The sequence below is a fragment of the Patagioenas fasciata genome, unplaced genomic scaffold (assembly GCF_037038585.1).
Source record: "Patagioenas fasciata isolate bPatFas1 unplaced genomic scaffold, bPatFas1.hap1 Unplaced_34, whole genome shotgun sequence".
Lineage (NCBI taxonomy): Eukaryota > Metazoa > Chordata > Aves > Columbiformes > Columbidae > Patagioenas > Patagioenas fasciata.
Genome location: NW_027288750.1, coordinates 425,747 through 437,842, shown reverse-complemented (window position 1 = coordinate 437,842; position 12,096 = coordinate 425,747). Strand labels below are relative to the sequence as shown.

The 12,096-nt window shown below is 56.2% G+C and overlaps 1 protein-coding gene across 1 annotated transcript; it reads left to right on the top strand.

The window, feature by feature from the left end:
• Positions 1-7,984: 7,984 nt before the first annotated feature.
• LOC139826853 (zinc finger protein 541-like) lies at positions 7,985-11,441 on the top strand. Its single transcript, XM_071803254.1, has 7 exons — positions 7,985-8,038; positions 9,427-9,502; positions 9,659-9,747; positions 9,939-10,070; positions 10,451-10,572; positions 10,726-11,101; positions 11,421-11,441. The coding sequence occupies exons 1-7, from the start codon at positions 8,036-8,038 to the stop codon at positions 11,439-11,441; spliced, it is 819 nt and encodes a 272-aa protein (XP_071659355.1). The 5' UTR covers positions 7,985-8,035.
• Positions 11,442-12,096: the final 655 nt, after the last annotated feature.

The window sequence follows — 12,096 nt, the reverse complement described above, 5'->3', positions numbered from 1 at the left end:
CACACGAGCCCTTAGTTCAGAGCTTTAGGTGAACTCATGGTAAGGAAACCAGAACCCAGCAGTGCCAGGATCAGGAGTTTTACGGCACCAGCTGTGAACTCGAGGGGACGAGAGAACCGAGATTTACAGCAAAAAGGGGGTCCCAGGCTGGGTTCAACCGACCTGGAGCTTGGGTCCCAGTCCATTCAACACAAGGAGCCAAACCTGAGGAAGCTGAAGGAGCCTTCATCCAAAGACCCCTCCTCCAGAGCACCAGGTGGCGCCGCGCAGGCGAACAGGGGGCGTCCAGGCGGAGACTACGGCAGTGATGAGCGGGAAAGGTTCTGGATGTGTGCGGGCGCTCCGGGGTCGTTGGGACACGAGCACCTCGCTGTATTTAAACGCAGCTCCTGCCGCTCGGAGCGGCGCACGAGGGGTGGAACCATCGCTCCCCTTGCGCCCGACGGCGAAACGAACGCAGCTGCTCTGGAGCCCTGCGGGGTGTGAAGGTTCATGGCTCCGGAGGCTGTAAAGTTGTTTCTGCGCCTCCGTTCCCCTCATGGCCCCCCCATTCCCTTCACCCCGACCCCCAATCCACCCCCCACCCTGACCCCCAGCTCCCCCCAAACCCCGACCCCCAGCTCCCCCCCCACCGACCCCCAAATGCCCCCCCGACCCCCAATTCCTCCCCAGACTGACCCCCAATGCCCCCTCACACCGACCCCCAAGGCCGCCCCCGCACACCAACCCCCCAGTTCCCCCCTCAAACACCGACCCCCAATCCCCCCCCGGACCCTAATTCCCCCTCGCACTGACCCCCAACGCCCCCCACACCAACCCCTAATGCCCCTCACATCGACCCCCAAATCCTCCCCAGACTGACCCCTCAAATCCTCCCCAGACCAACCCCCAACTTCCCCCCCACACCGAGCCCCAATTCCCCCTCACACCGACCCCCAATGTCCCCCCCCCACACCAGACCCCAATTCCCCCCCACACCGACCCCCAATTCCCCCCACACTGATCCCCAATGCCCCCCCCACACCGACCCCCAATTCCTCCCCAGACTGACCCCCAATGCCCCCTCACACCGACCCCCAAGGCCCCCCCTGCACTGACCCCCCCACACCGACCCCCCAATTCCCCCCTCAAACACCGACCCCCAGTGCCCCCCCACTGGACCCTAATTCCGCCTCGCACCGACCCCCAATGCCCCCCCACACACTGACCCCCAGTTCCTGCCCCCCACACCAACCCCTAATGCCCCTCACATCGACCCCCAAATCCTCCCCACACTGACCCCTCAAATCCTCCCCAGACCAACCCCCAACTTCCCCCACACCGACCCCCAATTCCCCCTCACACCGACCCCCCAAGCCCCCCCCACCGATCCTCAATTCCTCCCCACACCGACCCCCAATGTCCCGCTCACACCGACCCTCAGTTCCTCCCCCACACCGCCCCCCAATTCCCCCCTCACACCGACCCCAAATCCCCACCACCACACTGCCCCCCAAATCCTCCCCTCACACCGACCCCCAATGCCCCTCACGCCGACCCCAATTCCTCCCCCCACACCGACCCCCAATGCCCCTCCCGCCGACCCCCAGTTCCCCTCACAACCTCCACCAAAACGGCGGCGCCTCCCTCTCCTCCCTCCCGCCTTTTCCCGCCACACACTCCCGGCACGTGACGCCGGCGAGGGGGCGTGGCCGGCGGCGAGGGGGCGTGGCCGCGGCGCCGGCGGGCGGGAAGCACCGGGGCGGGAAACACCGGGTGAGGAGATCGCGTCCCCTCGGGTCCCTCGTGTCCCTTCATGTCCCATCGTGTCCCCTCGTGTCCCTCGGGTCCCCTCATCGTCCCCTCGTGTCCCCTCATCTCCTCAGCACCCCCGCTGGAGCCCGCCCGTCCCTCCCCTCCAGGAGAGACCCCGGGGCTGGGGCGGATCCGCCATCAATCCCCCCACAGACTTTTTCTCTCTTTCCTCCCCCTTTTCCCTCTTTTCCCTCTTTCCCCCTTTATCCCTGTTTCCCCCCTTTTTCCCTTCCCCCCCTTTTTCCCTCTTTTCCCTCTTTCCACCGTTTTTTCCTCTTTTCGCTCTTTCCCCCTTTATCCCTGTTTCCCCCCTTTTTCCCCCTTTCCCCCCTTTTTCCCTCTTCCCCCTCTTTTCTCCCTTTTCCCTCTTTCCCCCTTTATCCCTCTTTTCCCTCTTTCCGCCCTTTTCCCTCTTCCCCCCTTTTTCCCTCTTTTCCCTCTTTCCCCTTTATCGCTCTTTGCCCCCTTTTTCCCTCTTTTTCCTCTTCCCCCCCTCTTCCCCCTCTTTTCCCTCTTCCCCCTTTTTCCCTTTTCCCCCCTTTTCCCCCTTTTTCCTCTTTCCCCCCTTTTCTCCCCTTTTCCCTCTTCCCTCTTTTCCCTTCTTTCCCCCTTTCCCTCTTCCCCCGTCTTTCCATCTTATCCCTCTTTTCCCCCTTTATCCCTGTTTCTTCCCTTTTCCCCCCCTTTCCCTCTTTCCTCGCTTTTTCCCTATTTTTCCCTCTTTCCCCCCTTTTTCCCTCTTTTCCCTCTTTCCTCGCTTTTTCCCTCTTTTTCCCTCTTTCCCCCCTTTTTCCCTCTTTCCCCCCTTTTTCCCCCTTTTCCCTCTTTCCTTGCTTTTTCCCCCTTTTCCCTCTTTCCCCCCTTTTTCCCTCTTTTCCCTTTTTCCCCCTTTTCCCTCTTTTCCCCCTTTTTCCCCCTTTCCCCCCTTTTCCCTCTTCCCCGTTTCCCTCTCCCGTTTTCCCGTCCCTCCTCCCATTCCCGTGCAGCCCAACCCCTTCCCCCCTTTTCCCCAGAGCAGTTTTCATACAGATCCCCCCTTTCCCCCCAGCCCCGAACCCCCGGGGGTTTCTCAGCATCAGCAGCCACTTCACTCCCCCCAATTCAACTCTTTGTGTCCCTTTTCCAGGCTCTTTGGGAGCCCGGGTGTCCTGGGGCCGCTCTGGTTTTTGCTCCGGGGTGTTTGGAGCCCGGTGACCATGGACCTGTTTCCCTTGGGCGACGAGCTGCGTGGCTTTGCCCAGAGCCCCGGGCTGCTCTGCGGGGAAGCGCTGGAGCCCGACCTGGAGCCCAGTCTGAGCCTGGAGCCCGACCTGGAGCCCAACCTGAGCCTGGAGCCCGACCTGAGCCTGGAGCCCAACCTGGAGCCCAACCTGAACCTGGAGCCCATCTTGAGCCTGACCTGGAGCCCAACCTGAGCCTGGAGCCCAACCTAGAGCCCAACCTGAGCCTGGAGCCCAATCTGAGCCTTGAGCCCAACCTGGAGCCCAACCTGAGGCTGGTTACTAATGATCAGTATTTACTAATGATGGTCATAATTTATTAATAGTGATCAGTATTTATTAATAACAACCAGTATTTATTAATGATGGTTAGTATTTATTAATGACAATTAGTATTTATTAATAACCACCAGTATTTATTAATAACGGCCAGTATTTATTAATGGCGGTCAGTATTTCTTAATGACAATCAGTATTGATTAATGATGGTATTTATTAAGGATGATTATTATTTATTAATGATGATCAGTATTTGTTAATGGTGATCGGCATTTATTAATAATGGTTAGTATTTATTAATGACGATCAGTATTTATTAATGACCGTCACTATTAATGATGATCAGTATTGATTAATGATGGTATTTATTAAGGATGATTATTATTTATTAATGATGATCAGTATTTGTTAATGGTGATCGGCATTTATTAATAATGGTTAGTATTTATTAATGACGATCAGTATTTATTAATGACCGTCACTATTAATGATGATCAGTATTGATTAATGATGGCGAGTATTTATTAATGATGATCAGTATTTATTAATGATGGTCAGTATTTATTAATAACGATCAGTATTTATTAGTGACGGTCACTATTTATTAATGACAATCAGTAATTATTAATGAGGGTCAGTATTTATTAATCCTTGCTATTTAACCCTTTTGGGTTGAAACCTTTGAGACCGAACGCCGATTGATTCCACCGGGCAAGCTCCACCTGCCTGGAGCTTCAGTGCCGACTACACCATCTGTTCTAAAAGCGCCGCGGCTTTATCATGTTGATTTTTTTACCTATTTATCCTGATTTTTGTCACTTTAGCCACTTGGCGGCTGCTCCGGTTGAGGATGGCGGCGTCTCCATGTGCCGGAACCACGGGTGGTCGGTGGACGCCGAGAGGGGGCAGGTAACGGGCACCCATGGGTGCTGCTCATTGAGCGGGGATCTGAGCGAAGGCGGCGAGGGGGTTGGCGGTGCCGTCGAAGCCCTTTGCGGGGGTCGTTACCAAATTGTGCGTAACTGGATGATTTGTGAAAGTCGCTGCCGATCGAGTGGAGATGACGGGGTGAGAAAACGAGAAATAGGGAATCGCTGCGGTGTAAAGATTCGCGTTGCGCGCTCCCGCCCGGTTTGGGTCGTGTTTAGCGTAGCGGGTTTTATTATCCTCGTTATATAACGGAGAAATAATTGGGAAGAGCAGTTTGCAAAGCGCTTTGATATCCTCCAGCGCCACCGACGCTCCCGGTTCCGTTTGTGCTCAGGTGCGCGACGCGGGCGATGCAAACACCGCGAAACCATCGTTGGGAGATGGAAACGGCGCCTCCGAACCCCCGACGCTGTCCGAAAACACCCCCCTGGTGATCCCGGTGTTGGTTCCGGTGACAAGGAACGAGGTGGGTGAGGAGTACTTGGATGGTTGTGCGATGATTCGGCAACCGGCGGCGCCGGAGTCGCTTCCCGGAGCACCCGTGTGTGTGTCCCTGGCTGAACCAAGGGTGCTACGTGCCCCAAAACCCCCCAAATTACACCCAAATAACGCGATGGGGACGCGCTCGGCGGCCGCTACCCCAGGGACGGGCTCTGGGAGGCTCCAGGCTCCCGCTGGGTTATTGATCCGAAATACGGAACCCGGCGATCGCCTCGAGTTGGGTGGAAGGGAGGAAGCATCAGCAGGACCGGAGGGTCCCCAGACCCCTCATTTTGGGGTTCGCCGCTTGCTTTTGAGCCAAAAAAGGAGGAAAAGCAGATAAACGCCTGTGTGATTTTGTGCGTTTTCCACCTTTAACCCTTTTCTTGTTCGATGTTGCCCAGGTCACCGAAAATGCGTCTCCGGATGGGAAGATCTCGCAGAAAAAGAGGCGACGGAGGCCGAAACCCCTCGTGATCCCGACACCGGGATTGAAGCGCTTTCCGCCGCCCCGCGGGGTTAATTCGGTGCGATGCGGATGTCCCCACGTAGCGCTTTGGGGGGAACACCCCGCTTTATGGTTGTGGTTTACGGGGGGTTTATCTCAACCCGGGCCGAGCGATCCCGGTGTAAAACCGCCCGGTGAACCCGGTTTGGGTTCGGCGTCCCCTCGCTGGTTTGTGGTGACAAACGCAGAGCTCGTGCTCCCCAAAAACCCCCAAAATGGGTGATTTTGTGGAATATGGGATGGAAACAACCCCCCAGCGTTTCGCTGTGATATCGGGTGTAAAAACCACCCGAGTGCTGCGATCGACTGCAAAACCCCATTGGGATGATCCATCAGCGACCGATTTCACCAAAACGATGGGAATTGGGACAATTTGTGGTTGTGACGCCGAGGAACGGTCTCAGCACGATGATTTTGATCCCGAGCGTTGTTTTTCCCCTCTATTTCTCAATATCCCGCAGGCAGAATGGACGGCGACTTGGGATTGTGCCTGGTGAAGGACGCCCCCAAAATCAGCGTCCGGCCGTGAGTCCCCAAACCACCAAAAACGGGCGCAAAACGGGTGCGTCGCGCTTTTCCTGCCCCTCGTTTGGCCCGCCAGGACCCATTGACGTCCATTCCGAACGGAACACGAGGCGCTGATGTCACCGGCGTCGCTGATGTCGCGGCGGAACCCCGGCAACGCTTTGTTGTTCCGAGCCCTCGCAGGGCGTCTCTCCCACTCTGCCGCGTCTCGGAGCGAATCCCTGTGGTTTTCGGCCGAACCGCGCGGTTTTGGTGCCGATCGGAGCACGATGATGCCGTGAGCGCTCAGAACGCCCCCGTCCCCCCCGCCGCGCCGCCGCGGTCCCCGTCACCGCCTCTCGTCCCCTCTCCAGGCAGATCAACGTGGGGAGCGGCTTCCAGGCGGAGCTGCCGGCCCTGCGCGACCCAGCGCAGGCGCAGCAGGACGAGGAGCGCGCGGAGCTGGTCTGGAAGCCCTGGGGGGACATGGACACCGACCCGCAGGCGCCCGACCCAGGTATCGCACGCATTGGGTGCCTGGCCCACCCCATCTGGGCCCCGGGGGGGTCGTCGCTGCTCTTGGGGCTCCCAACGCTGCCTTTTGGGTAGAAATAGTGATGTTTCTCCATGTCTTTCTTGCTCTCCGCTCCACCTGGTTGGCTCGTTTTCCGCTGTCCCGTATCGCGCCTTTTGTCCCCAAAACCCAACTTTTCCTTCTCGTATCGTACCCATTATCATGTCGCACCTTTTCTTGACCAACCCCAACGTTTCCATTGTCCTATCGCACCTTTTCTTGACAAAACCCAACTTTTCCTTGTTGTAGCGCGTCTTTTCTTGACATAAACCCAACTTTTCCTTCTCGTATCGTACCCATTGTTGTATCGCACCTTTTCTTGACCAACCCTGACGTTTCCATTGTCCTATCGCATTTTTTCTCAACAAAACCCAACTTTTCCTTGTCTTCTCACATCTTTTCTTGACAGAACCCAACGTTTCTGTTGTCCTATTGCATCTTTTCTTGACATACACCCAACTTTTCCTTGTCCTATTGCGTCTTATCTTGACCAACTCCAACTTTTCCTTGACCTATCGTGTCTTTTCTTGATAAAAGCCAACTTTTCCTTGTCCTATTGTCTTTTCTTGACATAAACCCAACTTTTCCTTGTCCTATTGCGTCTTATCTTGACCAACTTTTCCTTGTCCTATCGCATCTTTTCTCAACCAAACCCAACTTTTCCTTGTCCTATCGTGTCTTTTCTTGACATAAACCCAACTTTTGCTTGTCCTATCGTGTCTTTTCTTGACAAAACCCAACGTTTCCATTGTCCTATCACGTCTTTTCTCAACAAAACCCAACTTTTCCTTGTCCTATTGCACCTTTTCTTGACAAACCCCAACATTTCCTTTATCATATCGCATCTTTTCTTGACCAACTCCAACTTTTCCTTGAATCGTACCCATTGTCGTATCACGCTTTTCCTTGAAAAACCCCAGCTTTTCCTTGTTGGATCTCATATTTCCACCCCCAAACCCCAACACCCCCATGTCACATCCCCCTTTCACCAAACCCCAACACCCCCATGTCACATCCCCCTTTCCCCAAACCCCAACACCCCCATGTCACATCCCCCTTTCCCCAAACCCCAACACCCCCATGTCACATCCCCCTTTCCCCCCCAAACCCCAACATCCCCACCTCATATCACCCCATTTCCCCCCCGAACCCCAACATCCCCATGTCCCATCACCCCGTTTCCCCCACCCCGTGTCGGTTGCAGTGTTGACCCTGCTGTCCATGGCGAGCTCCAGCACCGTCCCCGTGAGCTCCAGCACCGTCCCCGGGAGCTCCAGCACCGTCCCCGGGAGCTCCAGCACCATCCCCGGGAGCTCCAGCACCGTCCCCGGGAGCTCCAGCACCATCCCCGGGAGCTCCAGCGCCATCCTCGAGAGCTCCAGCGCCATCCTCGGGAGCTCCAGCGCCATCCCCGGGAGCTCCAGTGCCGTCCCTGGGAGCTCCAGTGCCATCCCCGGGAGCTCCAGTGCCATCCTCGGGAGCTCCAGTGCCGTCCCTGGGAGCTCCAGTGCCATCCCCGGGAGCTCCAGTGCCATCCTCGGGAGCTCCAGTGCCATCCCTGGAAACTCCAGCGCCATCCCCAGGAGCTCCAGTGCCATCCCCGGGAGCTCCAGTGCCATACTCGGGAGCTCCAGTGCTGTTCCTGGGAGCTCCAGTGCCATCCCCGGGAGCTCCAGCGCCGTCCCCAGCGCCGTCCCCAACCTGGAGCTGGCCCTGCACTGCCTGCACGCGGCGCGCGGCGACCTGATGGTGAGTGACCCCAAAACCACCCGATATCACCCCAAACCCCCTGATATCACCCCAAACCCCCCGATATCACCCCCAAAGCCCCCCGATATCACCCCCATACCCCCGATATCTCCCCAAAACCCCCGATATCTCCCCAAACCCCCCTGATATCACCCCAAAACCTCCTGATATCTCCCCAAAACCCCTTGATACCAGCCCAGAACCCCCTAATATCACCCCCAAACCCACCGATATCATCCCCAAAAGCCCCAATATCACCCCCATGCCCCCGATATCACCCCAAACCCCCCGATATCACCCCAAAACCCCCTGATATCTCCCCAGAACCCCCAGATATCACCCCAAAACCCCCTGGTATCTCCCCAAATCCCATTGATATCACCCCAAAACCCCCCGATATCACCCCAAAACCCCGATATCACCCCAAAACCCCCCGATATCACCCCAAAATCCCCTGATATCTCCCCAAAACACCCCGATATCTCCCCAAACCACCTTGATATCACCCCAAAACCCCCTGATATCTCCCCAAATCCCGATATCTCCCCAAATCCCCTGATATCACCACAAAACCCCTCGATATCACCCCAAAACCCCTCGATATCACCCCAAAACCCCCTGATATCTCCCCAAAACCCCTCGATATCTCTTCAAAACCTCCTGATATCTCCCCAATGCCCCCCGATATCACCCCAAAACCCCCGATATCACCCCAAAACACCCCGATATCTCCCCAAAACACCTCGATATCACCCCAAACCCCCCAATATCACCCCAAAACCCCTGATATCTCCTCAAATCCCCTGATATCACCCCAGAACCCCTCGATATCACCCCAAACCCCCTGATATCTCCCCAAAACCCCTTGATATCACCCCAAAACCCCTCGATATCTCCCCAAAACCTCCTGATATCTCCCCAAAACCCCTTGATATCACCCCAAAACCCCTTGATATCACCTCAGAACCCCCCGATATCACCGCCAACCCCTTGATATCACCCCAAAACCCCTTGATATCACCCCAAAACCCCCCGATATCACCGCCAAACCCCCCGATATCACTCCAAAACCTCCTGATATCTCCCCAAAACCCCCCGATATCACCCCAAATCCCCCTGATATCTCCCCAAAACTCCCCGATATCACCCCAAACCCCCCGATATCACCCCAAATCCCCCTGATACCTCCCCAAAACTCCCCGATATCACCCCAAACCCCCCGATATCACCCCAAACCCCACAATATCTCCCCAAAGCCCCCTGATATCACCCCCAAACCTCCTGATATCTCCCCAAAACCCCCCGGTATCACCCAAAACCCCCAAAATCACATCTTGGGGCGTCCTGCTCCGAATGGAAGGGGAACCCCGAGCCTCTTCCTCTTGCAGAAGGCGCTGGAGATGCTGCTTTCGGGGGGGCCCCCCAAGTCCGAATCGGACCCTCTGGCCAATTATCATTACGCAGGTAAACGAGGAACGGGGCCCATTCCCCCCCAGGACACAAACAGACACCACGATACCCTTTCCACGCTGATTTAAACATCTTGGGGTGCCGATAACGACCCCCCCGCCCCATTTGCTAATTGCGTTCCCCGTAACGAACCCGCTCATTGCCCCGCAGGCTCGGACACGTGGACGCCATTGGAGCAGCAGCTTTTCCACCGTGCTTTTGCCACCCACAAGAAGGACTTTTATCGCATCCACAAGAAGGTAAATCCCCCAAAATCATCGGGTTTTAACCCAAAAAGCCGCGTTTTTGAGTCACGCATCGAACTCCCATTCTCCAAATGTCATTTTGCTGCTTAACGCTGCCAAAAAGGCACCGGAATGAGACAAAACGAGGCGTAAATGTGATTTACCGCGGCGTTTCCATCCTAAACCGCCCCTATCCCCTCGCTTAGGTCCAGACTAAGACTGTGGCCCAGTGTGTTGAATATTACTACATCTGGAAGAAAACGACCAAACTCAAGTCCTACCGAGCAAAAGGGACGGGCAAAAAAGCCAAGAGAAACAAGGAAAAGGCCGAGGAGAAGGTAGAAAACGCGTTTACGCGGAATTTGCGCCGCGGGAAAACCGCCTTGAGGCCAAAAAAGCGGCTTTTTGGGCCCGAAATGGGCTCGATTGGCTGCAGGTTGATTGCAGTGATTCCAGGTATTAACGATCCTGGTGGGGTTTGAATGGTTTGGGGGATATTCTGTGGTTTTGGCTTCGCCGCCGAAGGGAATTGCTGTGCGTTCCCTGCCAAAAAGCGGTGGTTTGTGTCACAAAAAGAGCCGGTTTTGGCTCTTTTAGCCTCACCTGGCTGAGTTGTCTCTATGGGCTGTTCCATAGGGTCTTGTTTCCAAGCTGGTTTATTCTCAGCGCTCTCGACCTTTGGTGAAAGGGGGGAATGAGGGGAATCTCTGCTTTCCAGGCCACTTTCCAGCCCCCGAAGAAGAAGCCCCGTCCCTCGCCCGAGGAAAGGGCCAAAATGAAGCAGCAAATGGCCCAAAATGAGGGCGCCGGGGAGTCCTTTCCATGCACTGAGTGCGGCAGGTGAGTTGTTGCTTATTTGGGGATAAAGAGGTTAAAAGGTGTTAAAGCCACCCGGCGCGGAGCCGAGAAACGGCGCCGGACCCGCGCCAAAACGCACCCAGAGAGGGTGAAGCCAAAAAGCACTAAAACCTGGGTTTTCCGACCCGTTTCCAGGGCGTTTGCCACGATGCGGGGCAAGAACGCACACATGAGGTGGCACCGGGCGCGGGAGCTGCAGGCGGGGACCGAGCTGACCCCAAAGGGCTTGGAAATTGAGGACAAACCAGCCGAAATGGTGATTGCTGCGCTGGTTCTGGAGCCGCAGGCCGGGACCGAGCTGCCCCCAAAGTACCCGAATATCAAGGACAAAACAGCTGAAATGGTGATGGTGGTGCCGGCACCAGAGCCACAAGCCGGGACTGAGCCGCCCATAAAGTGCCTGAAAATGGAGGACAAACCAGCCAAAATGGTGATTGCGGTGCCGGAGCCACAGGCCAGGACCGAGCCGCCCCAAAAATGCTTGGAAATTGAGGACAAACCAGCCAAAATGGTGATTGTGGCACCGGCACCAGAGCCACAAGCCGGGAATGAGCCGCCCCCAAAATGCCTTCAAATTGAGGAGAAACCAGCCGAAATGGTGATTGCTGCGCCGGAGCCACAGGCTGAGATGGAGCTGTCCCCAAAATGCTTGAAAACAGAGGAGGAACCAGCCGAAATGGCGATTCTGGAGCCAGAGCTGCAGACCGGGACCGAGCCACCACCAAAATACCTGAAGACTGAGGACAAACCAGCTGAAATGGCGATTGCGGCGCCAGCACCGGAGCCGCAGGCCGGGACCGAGCCACCTCTGAAGCGCTTTAAAATTGAAGAGCAACCAGCTGAAATGGTGATGCTGGAGCCGGAGCCACAGGCCATGACCGAGCCGCCCCCGAAGTGCCTTAAAATTGAGGAGGAACCCGCTGAAATGGAGATTGTGGCACCGGCACCAGAGCTGCAGGCCGGGACTGAGCCGCCCCCAAAATGCATGAAAATTGATAAGAAACCAACCGAAATGGTGATTGCTGCGCCGGTTCTGGAGCCACAGGCCGGGGACGAGCCGCCCCTGAAGCGATCGGAAATTGAGGAGAAACCAACGGAAATGGTGATTGTGGCGACGGAGCTGCAGGTGGGGCCCGAGCTGCCCCTAAAGTGCTTCAAAATTGAGGAGAAACCAGCTGAAATGGAGATTGCGGCAGTGGAGCCACAGGCCGGGACTGAGCCACCACTAAAATACTTTGAAATTGAGGACAAACCAGCTGAAATGGCGATTGCGGGACCGGAGCTGCAGGATGGCACCGAGCCGCCCCCAAGATCCTTGGAAATTGAGGACAAACCAGCCGTAATGGAGATTGCGGTGCCAGAACCGCAGGTGGGGACCGAGCCGCCCCAAAAATGCTTGAAGATTGAGGACAAACCAGCCGAAATGGTGAATGCGGGACCGGAGCTGCAGGATGGCACCGAGCCACCCCCAAAGGGCCTGAATATCGAGGAGAAACCAGCTGAAAT